Consider the following 27,555-nt stretch of genomic DNA (forward strand, 5'->3'; position numbering starts at 1 on the left):
GGGCGAGGCGAAGGTCGAGAGTCATGCGTCCTCCGAAACTTTTATTTCTTTCATCACATTCCCAGTGGGTCAGAAGTTTACATACACTCAATTAGTATTTGGTAGCATTGCCTTTAAATTGTTGAACAAATGTTTCGGCTAGCCTTCCACAAGCTTCCCACAATAAGTTGGGTGAATTTTGGCCCATTTCATCTGACAGAGCTGGTGTAACTGAGTCAGGTTTGTAGGCCTCCTTTCTCGCACACGCCTTTTCAGTTCTACCCACACATTTTCATCCCTCTCACTACACACCATCCCTCTCACTACACACCATCCCTCTCACTACACACCATCCCTCTCACTACACACCATCCCTCTCACTACACACCATCCCTCTCACTGCACATCATCCCTCTCACTGCACACCATCCCTCTCACTGCACACCATCCCTCTCACTGCACACCATCCCTCTCACTGCACACCATCCCTCTCATTACACACCATCCCTCTCACTACACACCATCCCTCTCACTACACACCATCCCTCTCACTACACACCATCCCTCTCACTGCACACCATCCCTCTCACTGCACACCATTCCTCTCACTGCACGCCATCCCTCTCACTAAACCCCAGCCCTCACTCTGCAGCCTGTTTGAACACCATCCATCTCATTCTGCAGCAGGCTGTTGTTGGTGCTTTATATCAGCCTGCCCAGAGCGCAGAACCCCTCCCCCTGACGTGCAATGGCAGCATTTACCAGTACGTACTATTGACTATCAGAGGGCAATGTTGTTGAAGCTGCAGTCGGCCAGAGAGGTACAGCTCTGTATAAGCAGGCCTGCCTGGGGTCACACCAGGTGTGTGTGTGTGTGTGTGTGTGTGCTCGTGCGTGCGCCTAATGTATGTATGCTCAGTGTGTTTGTGTTGAGTCTGTTAATATAGCCTCACAGGCCCAGTCGTGGTTTTGGGGTATTGAATTAATACTGAGGTGATAGGAGTGATTGGACGGTGGTTGCAGGTGTTTGCAAAGGGAATAGAAAAAAACACGACAAACTCTTATACAATATTACATTTTGTCAAAAGCAAACCTGCTAGTTGCAGGTGGTGCTAGTGGCAGGTGGTGCTAGTGGCAGGTGTTGCTAGTGGCAGGTGGTGCTAGTGGCAGGTGGTGCCAGTGGCAGATGGTGCTAGAATGCACCACACCTAATTCTTAACAATATGCTGGAATATTATTACAGTATACTCTACAGAACCTCTAGATGTCACCCCATTGTGTCCCAATCTTACAGAATGACTGCAGTTGTGCATGTTCCTCTATGGCATTCAATTGTTGTTTTTTCTGTCTCTGTGTCAGACAGTGTGGATCTGATCAGTAGCGACTACTTAGTTACTGTTCAAACATTACTGTTCCGAAAAGTCATCCATGCAGTATGTAAAAACCCTTCATGACGTAAAATACACATTACATGTTGATAAGGGCTAGAGTAAGCTTTGTTCTTGACCACTAAAGTAACAGTTGTTTCTGTAAGCGTAAGGAAAGAACAGATTCAACAGCTTTGAGGTGAAAACCCATTGTCCTCCTCGTGACGTCTCAGCCTGTCCCATGTCAGCTAGGCTATCAGGGACGTCGTTGCTGCCAAGCAATGTGAGGAGAAAGGATCATAGATGTCCACAACATATTCAAATGCAGTAGTTTTTAGCCTGGTTGTCTTACAAGCTAAGGGAAGATGTATCCTGGCCTTGCCCAATAAGACAACAGTATGTTGACTAAAGAGGATATAGACTAGCAGGACTGTGACTGGCACCCAGGCTAGATGTCCCTTACCTGTGTATGATGTATGATCTGTTTTCTACAGGTGTGGTTCTGATGGAAATCTCTGAGGTGCACAAGAAGGTTCACCTGGAGCTGGAGGAGAATGTAAGTTACCCAGCTGACCTACTGTCACTTCTTCTCTTAACAAAAAATAAATAATTACTATTTTACTATGTAATTACCATTTTACCCCCCCCCCCATAAGCAGTTTTTCTATTGTTATGTGTGACGATCAGTGACTGACAATTAGCCCAAATAGATTGGTAAATTAGTCCAGCGGCCAGCTATGTAAACTTAGTAATCATGGTCTAATTACCAGCTATGTAAACTTAGTAATCATGGTCTAATTACCAGCTATGTAAACTTAGTAATCATGGTCTAATTACCAGCCGGGGGGCCCCCTTGATTTTGCCAGTCTCACTCACATATCATAATAAAACCTGTGGAGAAAAAAAATACTATAACAGCAAATTTTTCCTCTCCGACCCATGGCAAAATGTGTAGAATTACATGAAATTTGTTATAAAGTTGCAATAACTTCTCTACGCCTCATGTCAAAATGTGTAGAATTTCACGAAATGAACTCTAAAACTTAAAAATGTAACGTAAAAGCGTAAAAGCATAAAAATGTTTCACTGTACTGCTTCCTGTGCACGTGGCAAATAAACTTTGAAACTTAACTGAATTTAAGATGATTTGTATGATGAATATTGCATTCTCTGGAGTGATGAATCAGGCTTCACCATCTGGCAGTCTGATGGACAAATCTGGGTTTGGCAGATACCAGGAGAACGCTGCCTGCCCGAATGCATAGTGCCAACTAGAGGTCGACCATTTAATCGGAATGGACGATTAATTAGGGCCGATTTCAAGTTTTCATAACAATCAGAAATCTGTATTTTTGGGCGCCGATTTAAAAAATAAACAATAAATAATAATAATAATTGTTATAATAAAAAAAATATATGTTATACCTTTATTTGACTAGGCAAGTCAGTTAAGAACACATTCTTATTTTCAATGATGGCCTAGGAATGGTGGGTTAACTGCCTCGTTCAGGGGCAAAACGACAGATTTTCACCTTGTCAGCTCGGGGGATCCATTCTTGCAACCTTACAGTTAACTAGTCCAACGCAATAACGACCTGCCTCTCTCTCATTGCACTCCACAAGGAGACTGTTACGCGAATGCAGTAAGCCAAGGTAAGTTGCTAGCTAGCATTAAGCTTATCTTATAAAAAACAATCAATCATAATCACTAGTTAACTACACACGGTTGATGCTATTACTAGATATTATCTAGCGTGTCCTGCGTTGCATATAATGTGACTGAGCATACAAGTATACAAGTATCTAAGTATCTGACTGAGCGGTGGTAGGCAGAAGCAGGCGCGTAAACATTCATTCAAACAGCACTTTCGTGCGTTTTGCCAGTGGCTCTTCGTTGTGCGTCAAGCATTGCACTGTTAATGACTTCAAGCCTATCAACTCCCGAGATGAGGCTGGTGTAACGAAGTGAAATGGCTAGCTAGTTAGCGCACGCTAATAGCGTTTCAAACATCACTCGCTCTGAGCCTTCTAGTAGTTGTTTCCCTTGCTCATGGGTAATGCTGCTTCGAGGGTGGCTGTTGTCGTTGTGTTCCTGGTTCGAGCCCAGGGAGGAGCGAGGAGAGGGACGGAAGCTACACTGTTACACTGGTAATACTAAAGTGTCTATAAGAACATCCAATAGTCAAAGGTTAATGAAATACAAATGGTATAGAGGGAAATAGTCCTATAATTCCTATAATAACTACAACCTAAAACTTCTTACCTGTGAATATTGAAGACTCATGTTAAAAGGAACCACCAGCTTTCATATGTTCTCATGTTCTGAGCAAGGAACTGAAACGTTAGCTTTCTTACATAGCACATATTGCACTTTTACTTTCTTCTCCAACACTTTGTTTTTGCATTATTTAAACCAAATTGAACATGTTTCAATATTTACTTGAGGCTAAATTGATTTTATTGATGTATTATAGTAAGTTAAAATAAGTGTTCATTCAGTATTGTTGTCATTGTCATTATTACAAATAAATAAATAAATTGTCCGATTAATCGCTGTTGGCTTTTTTGGTCCTCCAATAATAGGTATCGGTATCGGCGTTGAAAAATCATAATCGGTCAACCTCTAGTGCCAACTGTAAAGTTTGATGGAGGAGGAATAATGGTCTGGGGTTTTTCATGGTTTGGGGAAGGCTCCTTAGTTCCAGTGAAGGGAAATGTTAACGCTACAGCATACAATGATATTCTAGACGATTCTGTGCTTCTAACTTTGTGGCAACAGTTTAGGGAAGGCCCTTTCCTGTTTCAGCATGACAATGCCATACAGATATGGTTTGTTGAGTGACTGGCCTGCACAGAGCCCTGGCTCACCAACTGCATGCCTAATCGCCCAACATCAGTGTCCGACCTCACTAATGCCCTTGCGGCTGAATGGAGCATGTCTCCGCAGCAATGTTCCTACATCTAGTGGAAAGCCTTCCCAGAAGAGTGGATGCTGTTATAGCAGCAAAGGAGGACCAACTCCATATTAATGACCATGATTTTGGAATGAGATGTCAGACAAGCAGGTGTCCACATACATTTGGTCATGTAGTGTTTCTGTAAGAGGGAAAGAAGGAGAAAGGAGTCAATGTTTAAAAAACAAAAGACAGACCTGTTGTTGGAATTCCCCTTACTGAGAAAGACATTATCACAGCTACATTCCTCTGGCTCAGCCTCACAACTGTTATCCTGATGTCACCATCTTTCCATGATTATTATTGTCATCCGTTTATACATTGACTTGAACTACATTCTTTCTTTTCTTTTCAGTTCAAGCAGTTCCACAAAGAAATCATTTCTGAGCTGGAGAGGAAAACAGAGATGGATGTCAAATATATGACTGTAAGTACCTTGACCATTGTAGGACCTTGGCAAGAGACAATGTAATAGCAAGTAGTGTGTGAGTGCATGCGTGTGTTTGTGTAGGTGTCTGTATGTCTACGTGTACAGGTATGTGAGTACACACTTAAACATGGTCTCCAGTGCCTCCTGAGTGGCGCAGCGGTCTAAGGCACTGCATCGCAGTGCTAACTGCGTTACTATAGATCCTGGTTCAATACCGGGCTGTGTCGCAGGGAGACCTATGAGGCGATGCACAATTGGCCCAGCGTCCTCGGGGTTAGGGGACGGTTTGGCCGACCGGGATGTCCTTGTCCCATCGCGCTCTAGCAACTCCTGTGGCGGGCCGGGCGCATGCACGCTGACACGGTTTCCAGGTGTACAGTGTTTCCTCCAACACATTGGTGCAGTTGGCTTCCGGGTTAAGAGTGCATTGAGTCAAGTGCAGCTTGGCAGGGTTGCGTTTCGGGAGGATGTACGGGAGTTGCAGCAATGGGACAAGACTTTAACTACCAATTGGGGATAAAAAGGGGTAGAAAACAAAAACATAGACTCATATCCCCTCCTCAATATCCCCTGTCCCTTCAATATCCTCTATCCCCTCCTCAATATCACCCATATCCTCTATCCCCTCCTCAATATCACCCTATCCCTTCAATATCCTCTATCCCCTCGTCAATATCACCAATATCCTCTATCACCTCCTCAATATCCCCTATCCCCTCCTCAATATCCCTTATCCCCTCCTCAATATCCTCTATCCCCTCCTCAATATCCCCTGTCCCCTCCTCAATATCACCAATATCCTCTATCCCCTCCTCAATATCACCAATATCCTCTATCCCCTCCTCAATATCCCCTATCCTCTATCACCTCCTCAATATCCCCTATCCCCTCCTCAATATCCCCTATCCCCTCCTCAATATCCTCTATCCCCTCCTCAATATCCCCTGTCCCCTCCTCAATATCACCAATATCCTCTATCCCCTCCTCAATATCACCAATATCCTCTATCCCCTCCTCAATATCCCCTGTCCCCTCCTCAATATCACCAATATCCTCTATCCCCTCCTCAATATCACCAATATCCTCTATCCCCTCCTCAATATCCCATATCCTCTATCACCTCCTCAATATCCTCTATCACCTCCTCAATATCCCCTATCCCCTCATCAATATCCTCTATCACCTCCTCATTATCCCCTATCCCCTCCTCAATATCCCCTATCCCCTCATCAATATCCTCTATCCCCTCATCAATATCCTCTATCTCCTCCTCAATATCCCTTATCACCTCCTCAATATCCCTAATCACCTCCTCATTATCCCCTATCCCCTCCTCAGTATCCCCTATCCCCTCCGCAATATCCTCTATCCCCTCCTCAATATCCCCTGTCCCCTCCTCAATATCCTCTATCCCCTCCTCATTATCCCCTATCCCCTCCTCAATATCCCCTATCCCCTCATCAATATCCTCTATCCCCTCCTCAATATCCCCTGTCCCCTCCTCAATATCCTCTATCCCTTCCTCATTATCCCCTATCCCCTCCTCAATATCCCCTGCCCCCTCCTCAATATCCTCTATCCCTTTCTCAATAACCTCTCCTCAATTTCCCCTCTCCTTGCATTGTTAAAGTCTTCTCCATCGCTCCATCTTATCCTCTGTATCTCTCATCCAGGCAACATTCAAGCGGTACCAGTCAGAGCACAAAATGAAGCAGGACTCTCTGGAGCGCTCTCAGACGGACCTGAAGAAGCTGCGGAAAAAGAGCCAGGGAAAACAAGCCACCAAGTACGAGAAGAAGGAGAACGAGGTGAGACTAGAACCTGATTTCAAATAATCAAGGAGAACCAGATCTAATTAATCAAGGACAACGAGGTGAGACTAGAACCTGATCTTAATCAAGGAGAATGGGGTGAGAGTAGAACCAGATGTTAATTAATCAAGGACAACGAGGTGAGACTAGAACCTGATCTTAATCAAGGAGAATGGGGTGAGAGTAGAACCAGATCTTAATTAATCAAGGAGAACAAGGTGAGACTAGAACCTCATCTTAATCAAGGAGAATGGGGTGAGACTAGAACCAGATCTTAATGAATCAAGGAGAACGAGGTGAGACTAGAACCAGATCTTAATTCATCAAGGAGAACGAGGTGAGACTAGAACCAGATCTTAATTCATCAAGGAGAACGAGGTGAGACTAAAACCAGATCTTAATGAATCAAGGAGGATGAGGTGAGACTAAAACCAGATCTTAATGAATCAAGGAGGATGAGGTGAGACTAAAACCAGATCTTAATGAATCAAGGAGGATGAGGTGAGACTAAAACCTGACCTTAATGAATCAAGGAGAACGAGGTGAGACTAAAACCAGATCTTAATTAATCAAGGAGAGCGAGGTGAGACTAGAACCAGATCTTAATTAACCAAGGAGAACGAGGTGAGACTAAAACCAGATCTTAATTAATCAAGGAGAGCGAGGTGAGACTAGAACCAGATCTTAATTAACCAAGGAGAACGAGGTGAGACTCGAACCAGATGTAATCTAATTTCACAGAGGTCTCAGTGATCAGACTGTACACTCAATGCACCTTGGGTATGCTAGTCAGAAAAGGCCCTTGTCCCACTTTTAGAATTTTCTCAATTTTGAAACGGGGTGTCTTTTTTTTATTTTGGAACAACACGATCAGCTGAGAAGTGACTCTGTGTCCAGTTAATTTTTCTGATGGTGTGAGCATGTGCATGGGTTCCTTGAGTTTCTCAGACGGCTATAGAGAGCACTTTAACAGACGGTCACATGACTTTACCCTCATCCAAAACCACCTTTTTCTCTATGTGTCTCTATAAAAACCAGACAGACCATTTTTGCTCTTGGTTGTCATGCTTTGTTTTCACAAACAATGCCGAACCCTTCTATGGACTTCCTTGTAAAGTAATGAGTTACACACATGGAGCAGTAATCCACAGAACAGGAGTTCCCAATTACATTCAGCCGTGGACCGATTGTTTTTCTTGAGTGGATGGTCGGGGGCCCAGAACATAGTTATAAACAGATACTGTATAGTATTTTCACAAAAGCAGAATCATTTCAAACCTTGATTACATTGGGATACGATCACATATACCTCTTTATTTACGAGTGGGAATATATATTCCTAAATTCTTTTATGTCCCAAAATTGTTTTAAAAAATTGGGTGGGCAAATAAAATTGCCCGAATTTGGTCCGCGTCTATTGGAGAATCCTGCCAAAGAGGATATCAAAGAAAGAAGTTTATGAAGTTTGTATTGACAGTAAACCCAGGGAAAGTCATAGGCCCAGCTGGCTCCTTGATCTTGCCACACACCGCAAGGAGGAAAAACTGTACATAAAAGTGCACAGATGGAAGGGAAATGAACACTACACATGCACAGTACCACCACACCTATAGCTGCGGGCAGAGTCTTTGTGTTCATGTCAAGTGGAGTGCCGTCACTGTCGTGCCCCTTCACGCATAAAGCAACACTGAAGGCTCATCGAGGATCAAATGCCTCTCATCACATTAGAATGGACAGTGTGTTTTAGTGAATGTGGGGAGTGGGAGCACTGTATACTCTTGTGTGAGTATTGTGCTCTCAAGTGTTGACTGGCTATGGGTACAGCCGACTCTGGAGTATGAAGTGTGCACCTAGGAGCTGGTAGTTGGCCTGGAGTTGGTTGGTAGTATACACTTACTGACAGGCTTCACAAGGTGTAGTGGGACTGGGAATGGGTGAAGAGTTTATACATTAACAAATGTTGCCTTAAATAGAGTAGACTTGGAGTGGTGTCTGGTAGCATATTTAGCCACTAACAGTAATCAGAGGATACAGAGTAATAGTCTTCCTAACCATAGACTTCTTTATTAAATCAATAGGACAAGGTGAGAGATGGGAGATGCTGTCTGTTGATGAAACCCACTGTGAATCCCGCTCTGGCTCTGCTCAATAACTCCTCTTTCACTCCTGCTTTATTGACTGGTTTCATCGGTCTGACGTTGATGAGTGTCAGTGTGTGAGCTGGGTTTCTATTTCACATGCAACACACATTCTATTATTATTCTGACTGAAATCCTAGAAGCACTAGCTAACTGGGGGTTTGGAAGAGGAGAATCATGTCTCTCTATCTCAGAAGCACTAGCTAACTGGGGGTTTGGAAGAGGATAATCATGTCTCTATCCCAGAAGCACTAGCTAACTGGGGGTTTGGAAGAGGATAATCATGTCTCTCTATCCCAGAAGCACTAGCTAACTGGGGGTTTGGAAGAGGAGAATCATGTCTCTCTCTATCCCAGAAGCACTAGCTAACTGGGGGTTTGGAAGAGGATAATCATGTCTCTCTATCCCAGAAGCACTAGCTAACTGGGGGTTTGGAAGAGGATAATCATGTCTCTCTATCCCAGAAGCACTAGCTAACTGGGGGTTTGGAAGAGGAGAATCATGTCTCTCTCTATCCCAGAAGCACTAGCTAACTGGGGGTTTGGAAGAGGATAATCATGTCTCTCTATCCCAGAAGCACTAGCTAACTGGGGGTTTGGAAGAGGAGAATCATGTCTCTCTCTATCCCAGAAGCACTAGCTAACTGGGGGTTTGGAAGAGGATAATCATGTCTCTCTATCCCAGAAGCACTAGCTAACTGGGGGTTTGGAAGAGGATAATCATGTCTCTCTATCCCAGAAGCACTAGCTAACTGGGGGTTTGGAAGAGGAGAATCATGTCTCTCTCTATCCCAGAAGCACTAGCTAACTGGGGGTTTGGAAGAGGAGAATCATGTCTCTCTCTATCCCAGAAGCACTAGCTAACTGGGGGTTTGGAAGAGGAGAATCATGTCTCTCTCTATCCCAGAAGCACTAGCTAACTGGGGGTTTGGAAGAGGAGAATCATGTCTCTCTCTATCCCAGAAGCACTAGCTAACTGGGGGTTTGGAAGAGGAGAATCATGTCTCTCTCTATCCCAGAAGCACTAGCTAACTGGGGGTTTGGAAGAGGAGAATCATGTCTCTCTCTATCCCAGAAGCACTAGCTAACTGGGGGTTTGGAAGAGGAGAATCATGTCTCTCTCTATCCCAGAAGCACTAGCTAACTGGGGGTTTGGAAGAGGAGAATCATGTCTCTCTCTATCCCAGAAGCACTAGCTAACTGGGGGTTTGGAAGAGGAGAATCATGTCTCTCTCTATCCCAGAAGCACTAGCTAACTGGGGGTTTGGAAGAGGATAATTTTGTCTCTCTCTATCCCAGAAGCACTAGCTAACTGGGGGTTTGGAAGAGGAGAATCATGTCTCTCTCTATCTCAGAAGCACTAGCTAACTGGGGGTTTGGAAGAGGAGAATCATGTCTCTCTCTATCCCAGAAGCACTAGCTAACTGGGGGTTTGGAAGAGGAGAATCATGTCTCTCTATCCCAGAAGCACTAGCTAACTGGGGGTTTGGAAGTGGAGAATCATGTCTCTCTATCCCAGAAGCACTAGCTAACTGGGGGTTTGGAAGTGGAGAATCATGTCTCTCTCTATCCCAGAAGCACTAGCTAACTGGGGGTTTGGAAGAGGAGAATCATGTCTCTCTCTATCCCAGAAGCACTAGCTAACTGGGGGTTTGGAAGAGGAGAATCATGTCTCTCTATCCCAGAAGCACTAGCTAACTGGGGGTTTGGAAGTGGAGACTCTTGTCTCTCTCTATCCCAGAACAGGGGGTTTCTTGTCTCTCTCTCTCTCTGTCTCTGTCTCTGTCTCTGTCTCTTTCTCTCTCTGTCTCTGTCTCTCTCTCTCTTCATCTTGTTATTAACCATCTCTGTTTCAGTATGTATATTATCTTTGCCTATGAATGGCACCCTTTAAAAAGAGGGCCGTAATCTAGTCTGTTCTTGGTGAAACTAATAGACAGTGATGTATTGTGGCTTGATATGGGGACAGAAACTCCCTTCTCTTTTGAAGTGTTAATGGTTTGTCATTGTCTTATGAATAATACACCTGTTGATTAGATAAGGGCCAACCCATACACACTTAGTAGTCATGTATCAGACTGTATTTAGTTTTGATCTACTGTGATCTACTTTGGGTCAGTTGTCAGAAGATATAAATGGATGAAAAATAAAAACAACCTGCGCTCTCCAAAGTAATGCATGAATGCCTTTTGATAGATAGATTATAGATGAAGTAACATGGATTGGTAATGGAATTTCCCCAAATCTGTCTTTTTCAAACGTCTACAGGAGAGCACACCTTACACCGGTTTTAAGGTCTCTGCACTGGCTGCCTGTGAGTTTTAGAAATCATTTTAAGATTCTTCTATTGTTTTTTAAATCAATCCATGATTGTGCACCCCAATACGTCAGACATGCTTTTAAGTTATTTACCCAGTATGTCCCTCAGGTCCTCTGGAACTGGCCTTTTAACTATCCCAAAGACAAAGACCAAGAGACATGGAGAGGCAGCCTTTAGTTATTATGCCCCCAGACTCTGGAATAGCCTGCCAGAGAACCTGAGGGGGGCCCAAACTGTGATCTTAAAACACACCTTTTTAGCTTTGCTTTTCCTTAGGGTAATTTTTAGTCTTTCAGTTTTTGTTATTCTTTAGTTTTTTTTTATCCGCTTATGTTTGTGTAGTAAATAGTTATGTTTTTATTTTCATTGATTTTATTAGTTATTTTCCTTTGAAGCACATTGCGTTGTTGCGTTCCATTTCTGAAATGAATAAAGCCTGATTTGATTTGATTTGCTGCAACATCTGAGCTCAATTAATGATCTCTCCATATGTCTGTCACACTCTCTTTTCCCCCCTCTCTTTCTCAGTCTTCCAGTCTTTGAGTGATTGTTTGCAGTAGAAATTAAGCTCCATAGTTTAGGTGGTGTGGCCCCATCATTGGGGTAAGAGAGAGAAACAGTGAGAGAGAGATAATTAGAGAGAACTGGGCTAGGCATTAAAGGAGGGTCTGTGACAAAACCACAAAATAAGAATCCTAGAGACGAATAGTCTGTCACTGTCGTCAAGACAACCGGAAAAAAAGGAGAGGAGAGATAGGGGAGGAGGGTGAAACAGAGAGTGAAAGTTGTTTCAAAGAGGACCTGAGCTGTCTGTGTGTAATGTCAGTTCCCGTGGTCTGCTTTGTGAGGGTGTTTCAATACTGAGTCAATCACTGGGAAGGCGTGTGTTCTGCATCCCAAATGGCACCCTATTCCCTATATAGTGTACTACTTTTGACCATACACTACATTGGGAAAGGGGTGCTATTTGGGATTTAGACACGGGTTCTTTCAGCAGAGTTATTGAGTTTCTACAGTATAAGGATGATGGCGTAATAACAGGGGGTGAGATGGAGACAGAGCAGAGACTCATTATTCACCTCCCAAGTGGCGCAGCGGTCTAAGGCACTGCATTGCAGTGTTGCGGTGTCACTACAGCCTGGGGTTTGAACCCAGACTGTGTCACAACCGACCATGAGTCCCATAGGGCGGCGCACAATTAGCCCAGTGTTGTCCGGGTTAGGGGAGGGTTTGCCTGGGGGGCTTTACTTGGCTCATCGTGCTCAAGCGACTCCTTGTGGCAGGCCAGGCGCCTGCAAGCTGACTTTAGTTGTCAGTTGAACGGTGTTTCCTCCGACACATTGGTGCAGCTGGCTTCCGGGTTAAGCGAGCGGGTGTTAAGAAGCGCGGCATTCCCCTCTACCGAGCCCGTTGGGAAGTGGCAGTGATGAGACAAGATCACAATTGGATATCACGAAATTGGGGAGAAAAAGGGGGTCAAATTACACAAAAAAATGTATGGATATATTCAAAAATAGAAATAAATCTCATTATTCAACATTATTCAACATAAGCCCGAACATGACCTGAACAGTTAAATTAAGCAAGACGCTTTTTTTCTAAGCATGCAATTACAACCTTACTGAATGGTTTAACAGTCAGTCTCCTCCCCTATATCCTCTCATCAGTACCCTTAAGGAAAAAACACGATTTCACATGGAAAATCACATGATTTCATTTCCATGATTTGCACTTGTGAAATCATGTTAAACCATGTGTTTTCGAACACTTTACATGTGATATTTCACATATGGATTTTCACATAACCTTTCACATGTGGATTCAAATTTTCATATGAGATTTCACAGGTGATGCCCTGCAAACAAAAATGTGTTGTTATGATACAGACACATGGTGCATGACACTCGTAATTTTTCCAGCAATTGTTTACAGACAGATTATTTAACTTAGAACTCACTGTATCACAATTCCAGTGGGTCAGAAGTTTACATACATTGAGTTGACTGTGCCTTTAAACAGCTTGGAAAATTCCAGAAAATGATGCCATGGCTTTAGAAGCTTCTGATTGGCTAATTGGAATCATTTAGTTAATTGGAGGTGCACCTGTGGATGTATTTCAAGGCCTACCTTCAAACTCAGTACCTCTTTGCTTGACATCATGGGAAAATCAAAAGATATCAGCCAAGACCTCAGAAAAATAAATAGTAGACCTCCACAAGTCTGGTTCATCCTTGGGAGCAATTTCCATGCGCCTGAAGGTACCACGTTCATCTGTACAAACAATAGTACGCAAGTATAAACACCATGGGACCACTCAGCCGTCATACCACTCAGGAAAGAGACGCGTTCTGGCTCCTAGAGATGAACGTACTCTGGTGCGAAAAGTGCAAATCAATCCCAGAACAACAGCAAAGGACCTTATGTTTCTGTGGACATTATGGATTTAATTTGGAATTTTGTCTGTGTTGTCGTGACCGCTCTCACCGGTGGATTCCTGGGCATAACGCACCAAACTAACGGAGGTATTTGGATATAAAAAATATCTTTATGGAACAAAAGGAACATTTGTTGTCTAACTGGGAGTCTCGTGAGTGAAAACATCCGAAGATCATCAAAGGTAAACGATTAATTTGATGTCTTTTCTGATTTTCGTGACCAAGTTACCTGATGCCAAGTGTACTTATTGTTTTGTCGAGCGATCGATAAACGTACACAAACGCTTGTATTGATTTCGCTGTAAAGCATAATTTCAAAATCTGGGACGACAGGTGGATTAACAAAAGGCTAAGCTGTGTTTTGCAATATTGCACTTGTGATTATATGAATATTTTCTAGTAATATTATTTGACTGTGGCGCTATGCTATTCAGCGTTGCTGATGACAATTATCCCGGATCCGGGATGGGTGGTTCAGAGAGGTTAAAATTTTGTTTATGGAATTTATTTACTTTTTGAGCCTATCAGTTGTGTTGTGACAAGGTAGGGGGGTAAACAGAAGATATGGTAAAATACCAAGTCCATATTATGTCAAGAACAGCTCAAATAAGCAAAGAGAAACGACAGTTCATCATTACTTTAAGACATGAAGGTCAGTCAATCTGGAAAATTTCAAGAACTTTGAATGTTTCCTCAAGTCCTGTCACAAAAACCAAGCGCTATGATGAAACCGGCTCTCATTGAGGACCACCACAGGAATGCAAGACCCAGAGTTACCACAGCTGCAGAGGATAAGTTCTTTAGCGTTACCAGCCTCAGAAATTGCAGCCCAAATAAATGCTTCACATAGTTAAAGTAATAGACACATCTCAACATCAACTGTTCACAGGAAAATGTGTGGTCGAATTGCTGCAAAGAAACCACTATTAAAGGACACCAATTAGAAGAAGAGACTTGCTTGGGCCAAGAAACACAAGCAATGGACATTAGACCGGTGGAATTTTGAGATTTTTGGTTCCAACCGCCGTGTCTTTGTGAGACGCGGTGTGTATGAATGGATGTGTATTTCCCACAGTAAAGCATGGAGGAGGAGGTGTTATGGTGTGGGGGTGCTTTGCTGGTGACACTGTCTGTGATTGATTTAGAATTCAATGCACATTTAACCAGCATGGCTAACACAGCATTATGCAGCGCTACACCATCCCATCTGGTTTGGGCTTAGTGGAACTATCATTTGTTTTTCAACAGGACAATGACCCAACACACCTCCAGGCTGTGTAAGGGCTATTTTACCCAGAAGGAGGGTGATGGAGTGCTGCATCAGATGACCTCCACAATCCCCCGACCTCAACCAAATTTAGATGGCTTGGGATGAGTCGGACCGCAGAGTGAAGGAAAAGCAGCCAACAAGTGCTCAGCATATGTGGGAAGTCCTTCAAGACTGTTGGAAAAGCATTCCAGGTGAAGCTGGTTGAGACACTGCCAAGAGTGTGCAAAGCTGTCATCAAGGTGGCTATTTGAACAATCTCAAATTTAAAATATATTTTGATTTGGTTTAACACTTTTTTGGTTACTACATGATTCCATATCTGTCATTTCATAGTTTTGATGTCTTCACTATTATTCTACCATGTAGAAAATATCAAAAATAAAGAAAAGACATTGAATGAGGTGTTCTAAAACTAGTGAACAGTAGTGTAGATCTATTGACAGTTGTCGCAGTGACATCACTGTTGCCGTCTGCTACCGACCCCTCTCGGCTCCCAGCTGTGCCCTGGACACCATTTGTAAATTGATCGCCCCCCATCTAGCTTCAGAGTTTGTTCTGTTAGGTGACCTAAACTGGGATATGCTTAACACCCCGGCAGTCCTACAATCTAAGCTAGATGCCCTCAATGTCACACAAATCATCAAGGAACCCACCAGGTATAACCCTAAATCCGTAAACATGGGCACCCTCATAGACATTATCCTGACCAACTTGCCCTCCAAATACACCTCCGCTGTCTTCAATCAGGATCTCAGTGATCACTGCCTCATTGCCTGTATCCGCTATGGGTCTGCGGTCAAACGACCACCCCTCATCACTGTCAAACGCTCCCTAAAACACTTCTGCAAGCAGGCCTTTCTAATTGACCTGGCCCGGGTATCCTGGAGTATGTGGACAGGTGTCTTTTATACAGGTAACGAGTTCAAACAGGTGCAGTTAATACAGGTAATGAGGGGAGAACAGGAGGGATTCTTAAAGAAAAACTAACAGGTCTGTGAGAGCCGGAATTCTTACTGGTTGATAGGCGATCAAATACTTAGTGGGGTACACTTCAACTATGACAGGCAAAATGAGAAAAAAAATCCAGAAAATCACATTGTAGGATTTTTAATGAATTTATTTGCAAATTATGGTGGAAAATAAGTATTTGGTCAATAACAAATTTATCTCAATACTTTGTTATATACCCTTTATTGGCAATGACAGAGGTCAAACGTTTTCTGTAGGTCTTCACAAGGTTTTCACACACTGTTGCTGGTATTTTTGGCCCAATCCTCCATGCAGATCTCCAATAGAGAAGTGATGTTTTGGGGCTGTTGCTGGGCAACACGGACTTTCAACTCCCTCCAAAGATATGCCAAATCTTTGCCCCCAGAGGGGCCCCCGTGTTGAGGATCAGCATGGTGGATGTGTTGCTACCTACCCTTACCACCTGGTGGTGGCAAGTAAGGCAGTCCAGGATCCAATTGCAGAGGGAGGTGTACTCCTCAATGCCATCGGAAGAATTCCGGAACATGTTCCAGTCTGTGATAGCAAAACAGTCCTGTAGCTTAGCATCTGCTTAATCTGACCACTGTTTTATTGACCGAGTCACTGGTGCTTCCTGCTTAAATTTTTGCTGATAAGCATGAATCAGGTAGGATAGAACTATGGTTAGATTTGCCAAATGGAGGGCGAGAGTTTTCGCATCTCTGTGTGTGGAGAAAAGGTTGTCTGGAGTTTTTTTCCCCTCTGGTTTCACATTTAACATGCTGATAGAAATTAGGTCAAATTTATTTAAGTTTGCCTGCATTAAAGTCCCCGTCTGCTAGGAGCACCGCCTCTGGATGAGTGTTTTCCTGTTTTCTTATTGCGGTATGCAGCTCATTGAGTGCTGTCTTAGTGCCAGCATCGGTCTGTGATGGTATGTAGACAGCTACAAAAAATACAGATGAAAACTCGCTAGGTAGATGGTGTGGTCTACAGCTTATCAAGAGATACTCTACCTCAGGCGAGCAAAACCTCGAGACTTCCTTAGATATTGTGCACCAGTTGTTGTTTACAAATATACATAGGCCGCCACCCCGTGTCTTACCAGAGGCTGCTGTTCTTTCCTGCTGATAGATAGTGTATAACCTGCCAACTGTATGTTATTAATGTTGTTTTTCAGCCATGACTCGGTGAAACATAAGATATTACAGTTTTAATGTCCCATTGGTAGGATATACATGCTCTTAGTGCATCCCATTTATTTTCCAGCGATTGAACATTGGCTAACAGGTACGGATGGCAAAGGCAGATTAGCCTGATCCTCGCAAGGCTCCTCGATCTCCTTCTGCGAAATCTGTTTCTTTCTCCTGCGAATGACGGGGATGAGGGCCTGTTCGGGTGTTTGGGGTATATCCTTCCCGTCCGACTCATTAAAGAAAAATGATTTGTCCAATTCGAGGTGAGTAATCGCTGTTCTGATGTCCATATGCTCTTTTCAGTCATAAGCGACAGTAGCAGCAACATTATGTACAAAATAAGTTACAAACAATGCGAAAAAACAAACAAAATAACAATTGGTTAAGAGCCAATAAAACGGCAGCCATCCTCTCCAGCGCCATCATTGTGTGGTTGTGTACAATCTTACATTTATGAGCAGAGCAGATTAACTGGGATGACATTCCCACTTATGGGAGACCAAGAAGAGCTAGTTGAAAGCCATGCCTCAAATTAGCCACACCTGCAATCTTCTAATAGGCTGCCGCTTTTACAGTATGCTGCCAATCAGCTATTGATGTGCATGTTGTCAACAGAAGAGTCAGTGAAGGCACATTAGGTTACTGGCAAGATTTCTTGTGGCAGCAAGTGTCCTGTAGGTTACATGCAACATTTTGCTAGTAGGTTTGTGTAACTTTTACAATTACTTACTGACAAGTAGTTTCCAGTTAAGCAATTACAAAATCACAGCAACTTTTGGCTACAAGTTGACATTAAGTTACTGTAAAACACACAGTAAGCTCTTCCCAGTGCAGCTCATTACTGACACATTCTCTTAACATTTTTGCAGATCACACTGTGTCAAAGGAGGTGCTCTACTTGCATTGGCATAACCATCAAACACAAACTGCTACATCACTTCCACTGAGGGTTGGAACAAATACACATCTATTTGACCATGCCCCCAGATATGCTAATGAGCCTACCAGTATGTTACCCCCACCTATCAACGTGCAGTGCTGATTGTACCTTATATTCAAAATATTGGGTAGAAAAATTGCCCTTTATACTTACAAGGTACAAAACTGTACCATGTGAGTTCATATGTGTAGCCTACCCGTGAAGAATACTTTTGACCTTTGTATACCCAAGGGAACAACACTGTAGTGAAACATAACCATACACTTATTTTTTCAAGATGTTCCAAGCATTTAGTTTGAATATGGTGGGACTGCAGAAACTTGGATGCACTTCCCACCAAGAGGTTGTAAGTTCAAATCCTCAAAGATTTGTGTCCTTGAGCAGTGCTAGTTTTACATTGGTGGTGATAATTTGACAATTATTTACTTGATTCTGGGCAGCTTATAACAAAGTGCAGAAATGCATTATTGCCAATAGGTCTGTGGCCATGTATCTTTCATGCTCACAGATCTGGCGCTATTGCTGCACTGTAGCAGGACATTTCAGGTTGCTAGCGACGTAAAGATTATGAGTCCCAACTGTGGTCACAGTACAATATTTTATATTTACTTGATTTTTACTGCAACTTTAGGCAAAGTGCAGAAATGTATTCCTGCCCATCTTTATTATGTCCACAGGAACTTCAAGAAGTTGTTAGTTCAAATCCCAAGTGAGGTTGAGTCTCAAGTTATCAGCATACAGCAGCATAATGTCCATTATCACCCTTATTTATCTGTAAAAATACAGTAACTGGTTGTAAATGTATGGTATTTTTACCACAACTAGAGGAAACCTACAGGGGACCATGACTGTTTAAATGTAATTAATGTCAATTACGCCTTTCAAAGTAAAATATTCTAAATTAATATGGCTCAGTTTGGATGTTGCCTGTAATCCATGGCTTCTGGTTGGGGTATGTACAGCACATACGGTCACAGTGGGGATGACGTCATTGATGCACTTATTGATGAAGCCAGTGACTGATGTGGTGTACTCCTCAATGCCATCGGAAGAATCGCGGAACATATTCCAGTCTGTGCTGGCAAAACAGTCCTGTAGCTTAGCATCTGCTTCATCTGACCAATTTTTTATTGACCGAATCACTAGTGCTTGTTGCTTTAGTTTTTGCTTGTAAGAAGGAATCAGGAAGATAGAATTATGGTCAGATTTGCCAAATGGAGGGCGAGGGAGAGCTTTGTATGCGAAGTAAAGCTGGTCTAGAGGTTTTATCTCTGGTTGCACATTTTACATGCTGGTAGAAATTGGGTAAAATTGATTTAAGTTTCCCTGCATTAATGTCCACTAGGAGTGTGCAGTCTTAGTGCCAGCATCGGTTTTTGGTGGTAAATAGACAGCTACGAAGATCTCCATCATGAGATGCTCTTCCTCAGGCGAGCAAAACCTTAAGACGTCCTTAGATTTCCTGCATGAGATCACATGTGCACATGTGAAATTCATGTGTTTTTTTCCATAGAGGGTATCTGGAGACAATCTCATACGTATTGTCCCCACCCCACAGTAACCCATAACCCTTAATAACCTGTCCCCTCCCCCACCCCACAGTATCTAACCCTTTTTGGCCCCCCGTGCCCCCCTTTACTAACCTGTCTCCCTTCCTCCCTCCCCTCCACCCTCCCCTCCTCTTCCCCTCAGTATATAGAGACCATCTCGTCTCGGCAGAGTGACATGCAGAAGTTCATCGCTGACGGCTGCAGAGAGGCCCTCCTGGAGGAGAAGAGACGATTCTGCTTCCTGGTCGACAAACACTGCACGTTCTCTTACCATGTCAACACCTTCCACGAGAAGGTACTGCAGTACTGCACGGAAGGGTCCTTTAGTTAACCTTTAGTCCTTTAGTTAACCTTGTCTTAAAGGTAGACTCAGTGATATGGCATCATCACACACAGCGGGGAGAATTCACATCATCAACAACAGAATTTAAATCCACCAGAACGGACACTATTGTTTGTCCCAGATTTGTGCCCTCTCTTGAGGCATCATGCCCACCTTCGGGTTGATATGGCTGAGATGCTATGTGTTGTTCAGCACTGCAACCCCTGCTCCTCCTAACCTGGCCATATAACTCAATAGTTACCAGTGTTGGGATTAGTTACTTGGGAAAGTAATACATTACATATCACTTGTTATATTTAACACAAGTAACATGTTACTTTACAATATTACTTTGTGTGGAACGTAACGTCTTCTTTCATGAAAAACATCTGTAAATCTCGCTGTTTGTTTGAATGTTGAGGGAGCAAGGCAAGAAGCGTGTGCTTTACCAAAGATAGGCTATTTACTAACTCAGGTTTGATCACTAGATTCTCCTTAAATCTGTGGCACTGCTTTCCTGTGCTAGACTTCAAGTGCTGCGCTATATATGGACTGCTTGATTAGCTATATATAGAGTAGGCTTACATCGGTACAGCTTTCCTATCTTTTCATTCAAAATCTTTCTTTCAAGCCGCCAGTTCTGGTTATAAACCACAAGTACAGTTGTGGCCAAAAGTTTTGAGAATGACACAAATATTAATTTTCACAAAGTCTGCTGCCTCAGTTTGTATGCTGTCAATTTGCGTGTTGACGAGGACAAGGATGGAGATCACTCTGTCATGCTAATTGAGTTTGAATAACAGACTGGACGCTTCAAAAGGAGGGTGGTGCTTGGAATCATTGTTCTTCCTCTGTCAATGTCATGCCCTGACCTTAGAGAGCTTTTTATGTCTCTATTTTGGTTTGGTCAGGGTGTGATTTGGGTGGGCATACTATGTTAATTTTTCTATGTTTTGTATTTCTTTGTTTTGGCCGGGTATGGTTCTCAATCAGGGACAGCTGTCTATTGTTGTCTCTGATTGGGAACCATACTTAGGCAGCCCTTTTTCCCACCTGTCTTTGTGGATGGTTGACTTTGTTTATGGCACATAGCCTCTAGCTTCACGGTTTGTTTTGTAGTGTTTATTGTTTTGTTCGGCGTCTTTTCATTCTAATAAAGGAATATGTACGCTCACCACGCTGCACCTTGGTGCAATTCTTTCGACGGCCGTGACAGTCAATCATAGTTAACTGCAAGGGAACACGTGCCGTCATCATTGCTTAACAGAAAAAGGGCTTCACAGGCAAAGATATTGCTGCCAGTAAGATTGCACCTACATCAACCATTTATCGAATCATCAAGAACTTCAAAGTTAGCGGTTCAATTGTTATGAAGAAGGCTTCAGGGCGCCCAAGAAAGTCCAGCAAGCACCAGGACTGTCTCCTAAAGTTGATTCAGCTGCAGGATCGGGGCACCATCAATACAGAGCTTGCACAGGAATGGCAGCAGGCAGGTGTGAGTACATCTGCACGCACAGTGAGGCGAAGACTTTTGGAAGATGGCCTGGTGTCAAGAAGGGCAGCAAAGAAGCCACTTCTCTCCAGGAAAAACATCAGGGACAGACTGATATTCTGCAAAAGGTACAGGGATTGGACTGCTGAAGACTGGGCTAAAGTCATTTTCTCTGAATCCCCTTGTCATGTTTGTCGTAAGGATCAGACCAAGGCGCAGTGTGAGTAGAGTTCCACATAATTTTAAATCGAAACTCACTGAACAAAACAACAAACAGCCAAACGAAGCGTGACGCTGCTGATGTGCACTAAGGCAACTATACATACCTAAATATGATCCCCAATCAGAGACAACGATAAACAGCTGTCTCTGATTAGGAACCATATCATGCCAACACATACAAAAACTCCTAGACATACAAAAACCCTAGACATACAAAAACTAGAGTACCCACCCTCATCACACCCTGACCTAACCAAAATATATAGAAAAACAGAGATATCTATGGTCAGGCTGTGACACCCCTTTCCGATTGTTTGAGGTATCCGTAAAAAGCTAGTCTGGAGAAGACAAGGTGAGCTCTACCATCAGTCCTGTGTCATGCCAACAGTAAAGCGTCCTGAGACCATTCATGTGTGGGGTTGCTTCTCAGCCAAGGGAGTGGGCTCACTCACAATTTTGCCTAAGATTACAGCCATGAATAAAGAATGGTACCAACACATCCTCTGAGAGCAACTTCTCCCAACCATCCAGGAAGAGTTTGGTGACGGCCTTTTCCAGCATGATGGAGCACCTTGCCATAAGGCAAAAGTGGCTCGGGGAACATAACATCAATATTTTGTGTCCATGGCCAGGAAACTCCCCAGACCTTAATCCCATTGAGAACTTGTGGTCAATCCTCAAGAGGCGGGTGGATAAACAAAAACCTACAAATTCGGACAAACTCCAAGCATTGATTATACAAGAATGGGCTGCCGTCAGTCAGGATGTGGCCCGGAAGTTAATTGACAGCATGCCAGGGCGGATTGCAGAGGTCTTGAAAAAGAAGGGTCAACACTGCAAATATTGACTCTTTGCATCAACTTCATGTAATTGTCAATTAAAGCCTTTGACACTTATGAAATGCTTGTAATTACACTTCAGTATTCCATAGTAACATCTGACAAAAATATCCAAAGCAGCAAACGTTGCGGAAATCAATATTTGTGTCATTCTCAAAACTTTTGGCCACGACTGTACACAGACCCATAGAGATCAAATCAAATTTTATTGGTCACATACACATGGTTAGCAGATGTTATTGCGAGTGTAGTGAAATCAGAGGTGCACCCTCTATACCTTTCTATGGACAGCAGATGTCATGACATTTCCCCAAACAGCCTTTCTCCGCTTGCTCTACTACTAAATGAGGAAACAAGTGGATATCAGATCATGGAAACACATACCCAGTAGAGATATGATTCTGAAAGTAACGCACACATTGTTTGACAAAGTAACTGTAGTAATGTTACCCTGTTTGAAAAAGTCAGATGTGACTTTACTCCATCCCCCAACACTGCTGGTTATGAATGCTTTATAAAGCTTTATTATTCCTTTATAACCTGTTTGTATCTATCTGCCCTGTAGGCCAAAGAGCTGCTGGCAGTGAAGCTGCCCAGCTGGCAGGATAAATGCAAAGATGCCACCAAGGTCCCCGACACAGTATTGACCATGCTAGAGGGGCTCCGCACCCCCATGTCTGGGACCCCAGAAGCCTCGCCTCTCGTCGAACGCTACAACAGGGTGAGAGGGATGTCAGACAGTGACATTATGGCAGTTATTACATTGTTGTTACAATACTATTACAAGAGAAGGACAACATATAATCATTCACCTCTTTGCTTGGTTTCAAGACTTGCCTCTTCTCATAAATGTGTCCGACCTGGACAAGTCTTGTGTAGCAAAATTTGAAATTGTGTTTTTTTTTTAGAAAAGTGTATATCATACACCACAGTTGAGGAACAATGGGAAAATGGCCCTTGTTTTGGTACAACTACAGAATCAAATCAAATTTATTTACATAGCCCTTCTAACATCAGCTGATGTCTCAAAGTGCTGTACAGAAACCCAGCCTAAAACTCCAAACAGCAAGCAATGCAGGTGTAGAAGCACGGTGGCTAGGAAAAACTCCCTAGAAAGGCCAAAACCTAGGAAGAAACCTAGAGGAACCAGGCTATGAGGGGTGGCCAGTCCTCTTCTGGCTGTGCCGGGTGGAGATTATTACAGAACATGGCCAAGATGTTCAAATGTTCATAAATGACCAGCATGGTCAAATAATAATAATCACAGTAGTTGTCGAGGGTGCAACAAGTCAGCACCTCAAAAGTAAATGTCAGTTGGCTTTTCATAGCCAATCTTTGAGAGTATCTCTACCACTCCTGCTGTCTCTAGAGAGTTGAAAACAGCAGGTCTGGGACAGGTAGCATGTCCAGTGAACAGGTCAGGGTTCCATAGCTGCAGGCAGAACAGTTGAAACTGGAGCAGCAGACCGGCCAGGTGGACTGGGGACAACAAGGAGTCATCATAGTCCTGAGGCATGGTCCTAAGGCTCAGGTCCGCCGAGAGAGAGAAAGAGAGAGAGAATTAGAGCATACTTAAATTCACACAGGACACCGGATAAGACAGGAGAAGTACTCCAGATATACCAGACTGACCCTATCCCCCGACACATAAACTACAGCAGCATAAATACTGGACGCTGAGACAGGAGGGGTCAGGAGACACTGTGGCCCCATCCGATGATACCCCCGGACAGGGCCAAACAGGCAGGATATAACCCAGAAGAGCTCTTCTTTGTCTACATCCATTCAGCATCGTTCACACCCTCTTAAGCCTTAGCCCCACCCACCTCTTTAATGGTTCACATGTGAGGCCATGTGCTAAACAGAGTGAGTACAGTAGTGTACTAAACAACCAACGATTTCAAGACTAAAGACTGGTTTATAATACGTCTATCGACATGTCTGTAGACAGTTGTTGCAGTGACATAATGAACATTCTATTGTTGTCCGACATCAAACTTGTTGTTCTCATTTTGAAAAAGTAGAAACACAAAAACTAAAGGCTGCACGATATCAGCAGCCTGGTGGTCCAAATGAGCATAACGGGTGTATTTTAACACCAATAAACCCACCCGTTTTTAAACGTTTATTTAGTATATGTCAATCTAGCATACCAGGCAACTAAAAGCAACTTTCTAAACAATGTTTTGGTTCGTTTCTAGCTTGTCAGCTGGCTAGCTAATGTTAAGTTACCATATGGCTGACAGCGTCTTAACTTTAGCTAATTTGTATTAATTATTACAGGAAAATAAACTCACAACAAGATCATTATTTACAAGTTAATGGCAACCTAATTACAGAAAATAGCTTACAGTTGTGAGTGTGACAAAATAAAAGCAGGGCATTCTACCGGAGAATTTTCGAACTTGAACGCTGACTCGTTAGCCTAACGTTATATTCTAATTTGACTTTGGTGCCAGTCATGTTGTTCTTTACATTACCGTCGGGTAAATACACACTATATCAAATTGAATGAACGTTTATTTGTCACATAGCACAGTATAGAGAAGGTGTAAATCGACACAGTGAAATGGTTACTTGCATAGTAGAGTCTTTTGTTTAAACATGTAGCTAGCTAAACTATCAACCATAATCCCAACTCACAACATTACTACCCTGCAGGAATCTGCAGGTAGCTAAAGCTAACCAACTAGGTTCAACGTTTGCTAGCTAGGTAACAATAGGCTATAACTAGCAATGCAAATGGCTCTGAAATACAAACAATATTATTACTATTACTAGCGAGCTAACTAACAGTATGCTTTAACTTGCAATGAAAACTACTTTCTGACAAAAACGTATAATTTCTGAAAATGTAGCTAGCTAGACTCTCTTACCCGTATACTTGGATAAATGCTTCTCCCTCTCTGTCACGGATGCCATGGTTGCCCATAGTTTGAAGACGTAATCCGTAGACAGGAGTTTTATACAGCCTTCTGTGTGTTCTCTTTTCGACTCCCTCCAGTTATTTGCAATCAAATGCCACATTTTCTCCATCTCCTTAGCTATCATACTCTGCTTCCACCAGGTATTCCACTGATTTCAAAACTTGGTCCTCCAGAAAGTGGAGAGAATTAGCAACACTTTTGCAGTTCTTCGTGATATCTTTTGTTAAAACACATTAGAAAGGACTACCTACACATTCTGAGCAGCTCATGTTATAGACAGAAGTGTGCATGTCCAGCCCATCCATTATCTCAGCCAATCAAAAAAATTATGTTTAGAATAAATGTTTATGTTCAAATGCCTCTTCTGGGAAGTAGTGAAGCGCGACATACGCCTAGTTTCCTGAAACGAGTCACAAATGGTATTTGCTCTTCTATATGCATTGCATGTACTGTGACTTTCATATTTGATGTTTTCTCTGTCCTCAGAACAACAGGGATTTGATGGTTCCCCCACCAGCCCCCCAGCTAAAAGCCCAGATCAGTCCACTGGCTAATATGTTCAACCAGGACGTCCCCCACGCCTCCTTCACATCTACATCAGACCACAACTCAGGTACTACTGCAGCCTCACACCTCAGGCTTCAGTCTTTGGATTGAAGTTTGAATATGTGTTACATTGTGTGTGTAGTTGTACTCTGTATAACAAAATTTGAAAATATAATGTTTTGGTAGCTGTTCATTTCTACAGAGATTCTGTTTAGCTTTACGAGTCCCATACCACTTTACTCATGTAAATATGCTGCCTTTCGTAATCTAATCTATACAAATTGATAAAAAAAGATGATAGTATAGCATTTGGTGGCTGTCCTCATCTACATGTAATCTTGTTTGGAAATATTTTATCTTGTGCTCTGGGACATTATTGAGTACGTCTGCTCGACAGAATATATACAGAAATCTTAAAAGAAGGTTCAGGATTGTATCTTTATTCCCTTCAAGTTGTGCTGCATGTACCCTTTAATCCTGCTAAAGTATCGATTCTTACTTCATCTAGCATTTGTTCTCCATGTCTTCTCTTATTGAATGTCTAAATTACACAGAAGATTCTGCTGCAAAACCAATTCCCCTCTTTAATGATGCAATAGTTCTTCTCCGTGTGGCCATTTAGACCAGGGTTATAAATCATTAGCTATATGCCATGTCTCTTTCCTCCGTGATATACTTATCCATGTATTATTTTGAACTCTGCTATTGTAAATATCAAATATTTCAGCGAGTACTTGCTGTCTTTCTACATTTTGATAATAAAACATATTGAACTTGAACTTTGAACTTTGACCTTCCAGGCCAGAGCAGTATGGAGAACAGTGGAAGCCTGTCTCTATCCCGGTCAGTGTCGATAGGTTCTGGGCTGAACGTGGGCAGGAAGCCACGGGTCAGGACCATCTTCCCCCACACGGCCGGCAACAGCGACACACTCCTGTCCTTTGATGATGGTGACATCATCATACTGCTCATCAAGGAGGAGAAGGACGGATGGCTATACGGAGAGCTGGAGAAGACCCGGCAGTAAGTCACTTCATGAAGCATTATTACACCTTTATAAATGCTTTCTAGCCTGGTGAAGACCCGGCAGTAAGTCACTTCATGAAGCATTATTACACCTTTATAAATGCTTTCTAGCCTGGAGAAGACATGGCAGTAAGTCACTATTTACTGGGTATTTAGGGTCTATGAGGATTTATGAAGTTTTATAACACATTTATAGAGGCTTATTGACTTGGCAGTGAGTCACTGTGTATTGAGAGTTTGTTCAACTTTATTACAACTTTACAAAGATTTATTACACCCTAATTAAGGCTTATTTACCAGGAGAAGACCCGGACGCAGATCTAAGGTCTCTCACTGAAGTTATGCAATCTGTCACAGTGCTAGAGGTTATAACACTATTACCCTAAGCTTGCTAGCTACCACAACTGCAGGCGATAGAAGGTAACTGAGCTCTTAGGGACACGTGGCTTTGCTCTCCATCATGTTGAGTTTGAGTTTATTTTATTTTTACAGGGACAGTGCACATTAATCAACGTTTCAGTAAAAGTGCCGGTTTTAGCCAGCCGGCTAATTTTCAACCGCAGTCTCTGGGCAGGTTATTAAAAATAATTACAATATAGACAATAGCAACATAGGACAAGCAATACATAGCATACAGACAGCGCAACATAGGACAAGCAAGACGTAGCATACAGACATAGCAACATAGAACAAAAAGCAGCAAGACAAAATTCATAAAAGCAACAGTGTTTCCACACCTCACAAGCTACAGACAACAGAAAACATGGAAAGCGGCAACACACAGCTAGGGACCATGTTCACAAATCTGATTGACCTTTAGCCA

General features: G+C 42.8%; 1 protein-coding gene across 2 annotated transcripts in view; it reads left to right on the plus strand.

Moving 5' to 3' along the window:
- Positions 1-27,555, plus strand: part of LOC110503137 (BAR/IMD domain-containing adapter protein 2-like 1) — a 52,474-nt gene that overhangs the window by 16,499 nt on the left and 8,420 nt on the right. The window contains exons 4-10 of one of the 2 annotated variants that reach the window (XM_036960687.2): positions 1,841-1,902; positions 4,656-4,727; positions 6,404-6,538; positions 19,501-19,653; positions 22,799-22,954; positions 25,647-25,773; positions 26,507-26,729. In XM_036960687.2, the coding sequence (XP_036816582.2) occupies positions 1,841-1,902; positions 4,656-4,727; positions 6,404-6,538; positions 19,501-19,653; positions 22,799-22,954; positions 25,647-25,773; positions 26,507-26,729 (928 nt within the window). Of the gene's footprint in view, positions 1-1,840; positions 1,903-4,655; positions 4,728-6,403; positions 6,539-17,005; positions 17,132-19,500; positions 19,654-22,798; positions 22,955-25,646; positions 25,774-26,506; positions 26,730-27,555 lie in introns of those variants that run through there. The other variant, XM_090217997.1, reaches the window with a different exon arrangement.

The sequence above is a fragment of the Oncorhynchus mykiss genome, chromosome 23 (genome assembly GCF_057628025.1).
Source record: "Oncorhynchus mykiss isolate SJ-2025 chromosome 23, ASM5762802v1, whole genome shotgun sequence".
Lineage (NCBI taxonomy): Eukaryota > Metazoa > Chordata > Actinopteri > Salmoniformes > Salmonidae > Oncorhynchus > Oncorhynchus mykiss.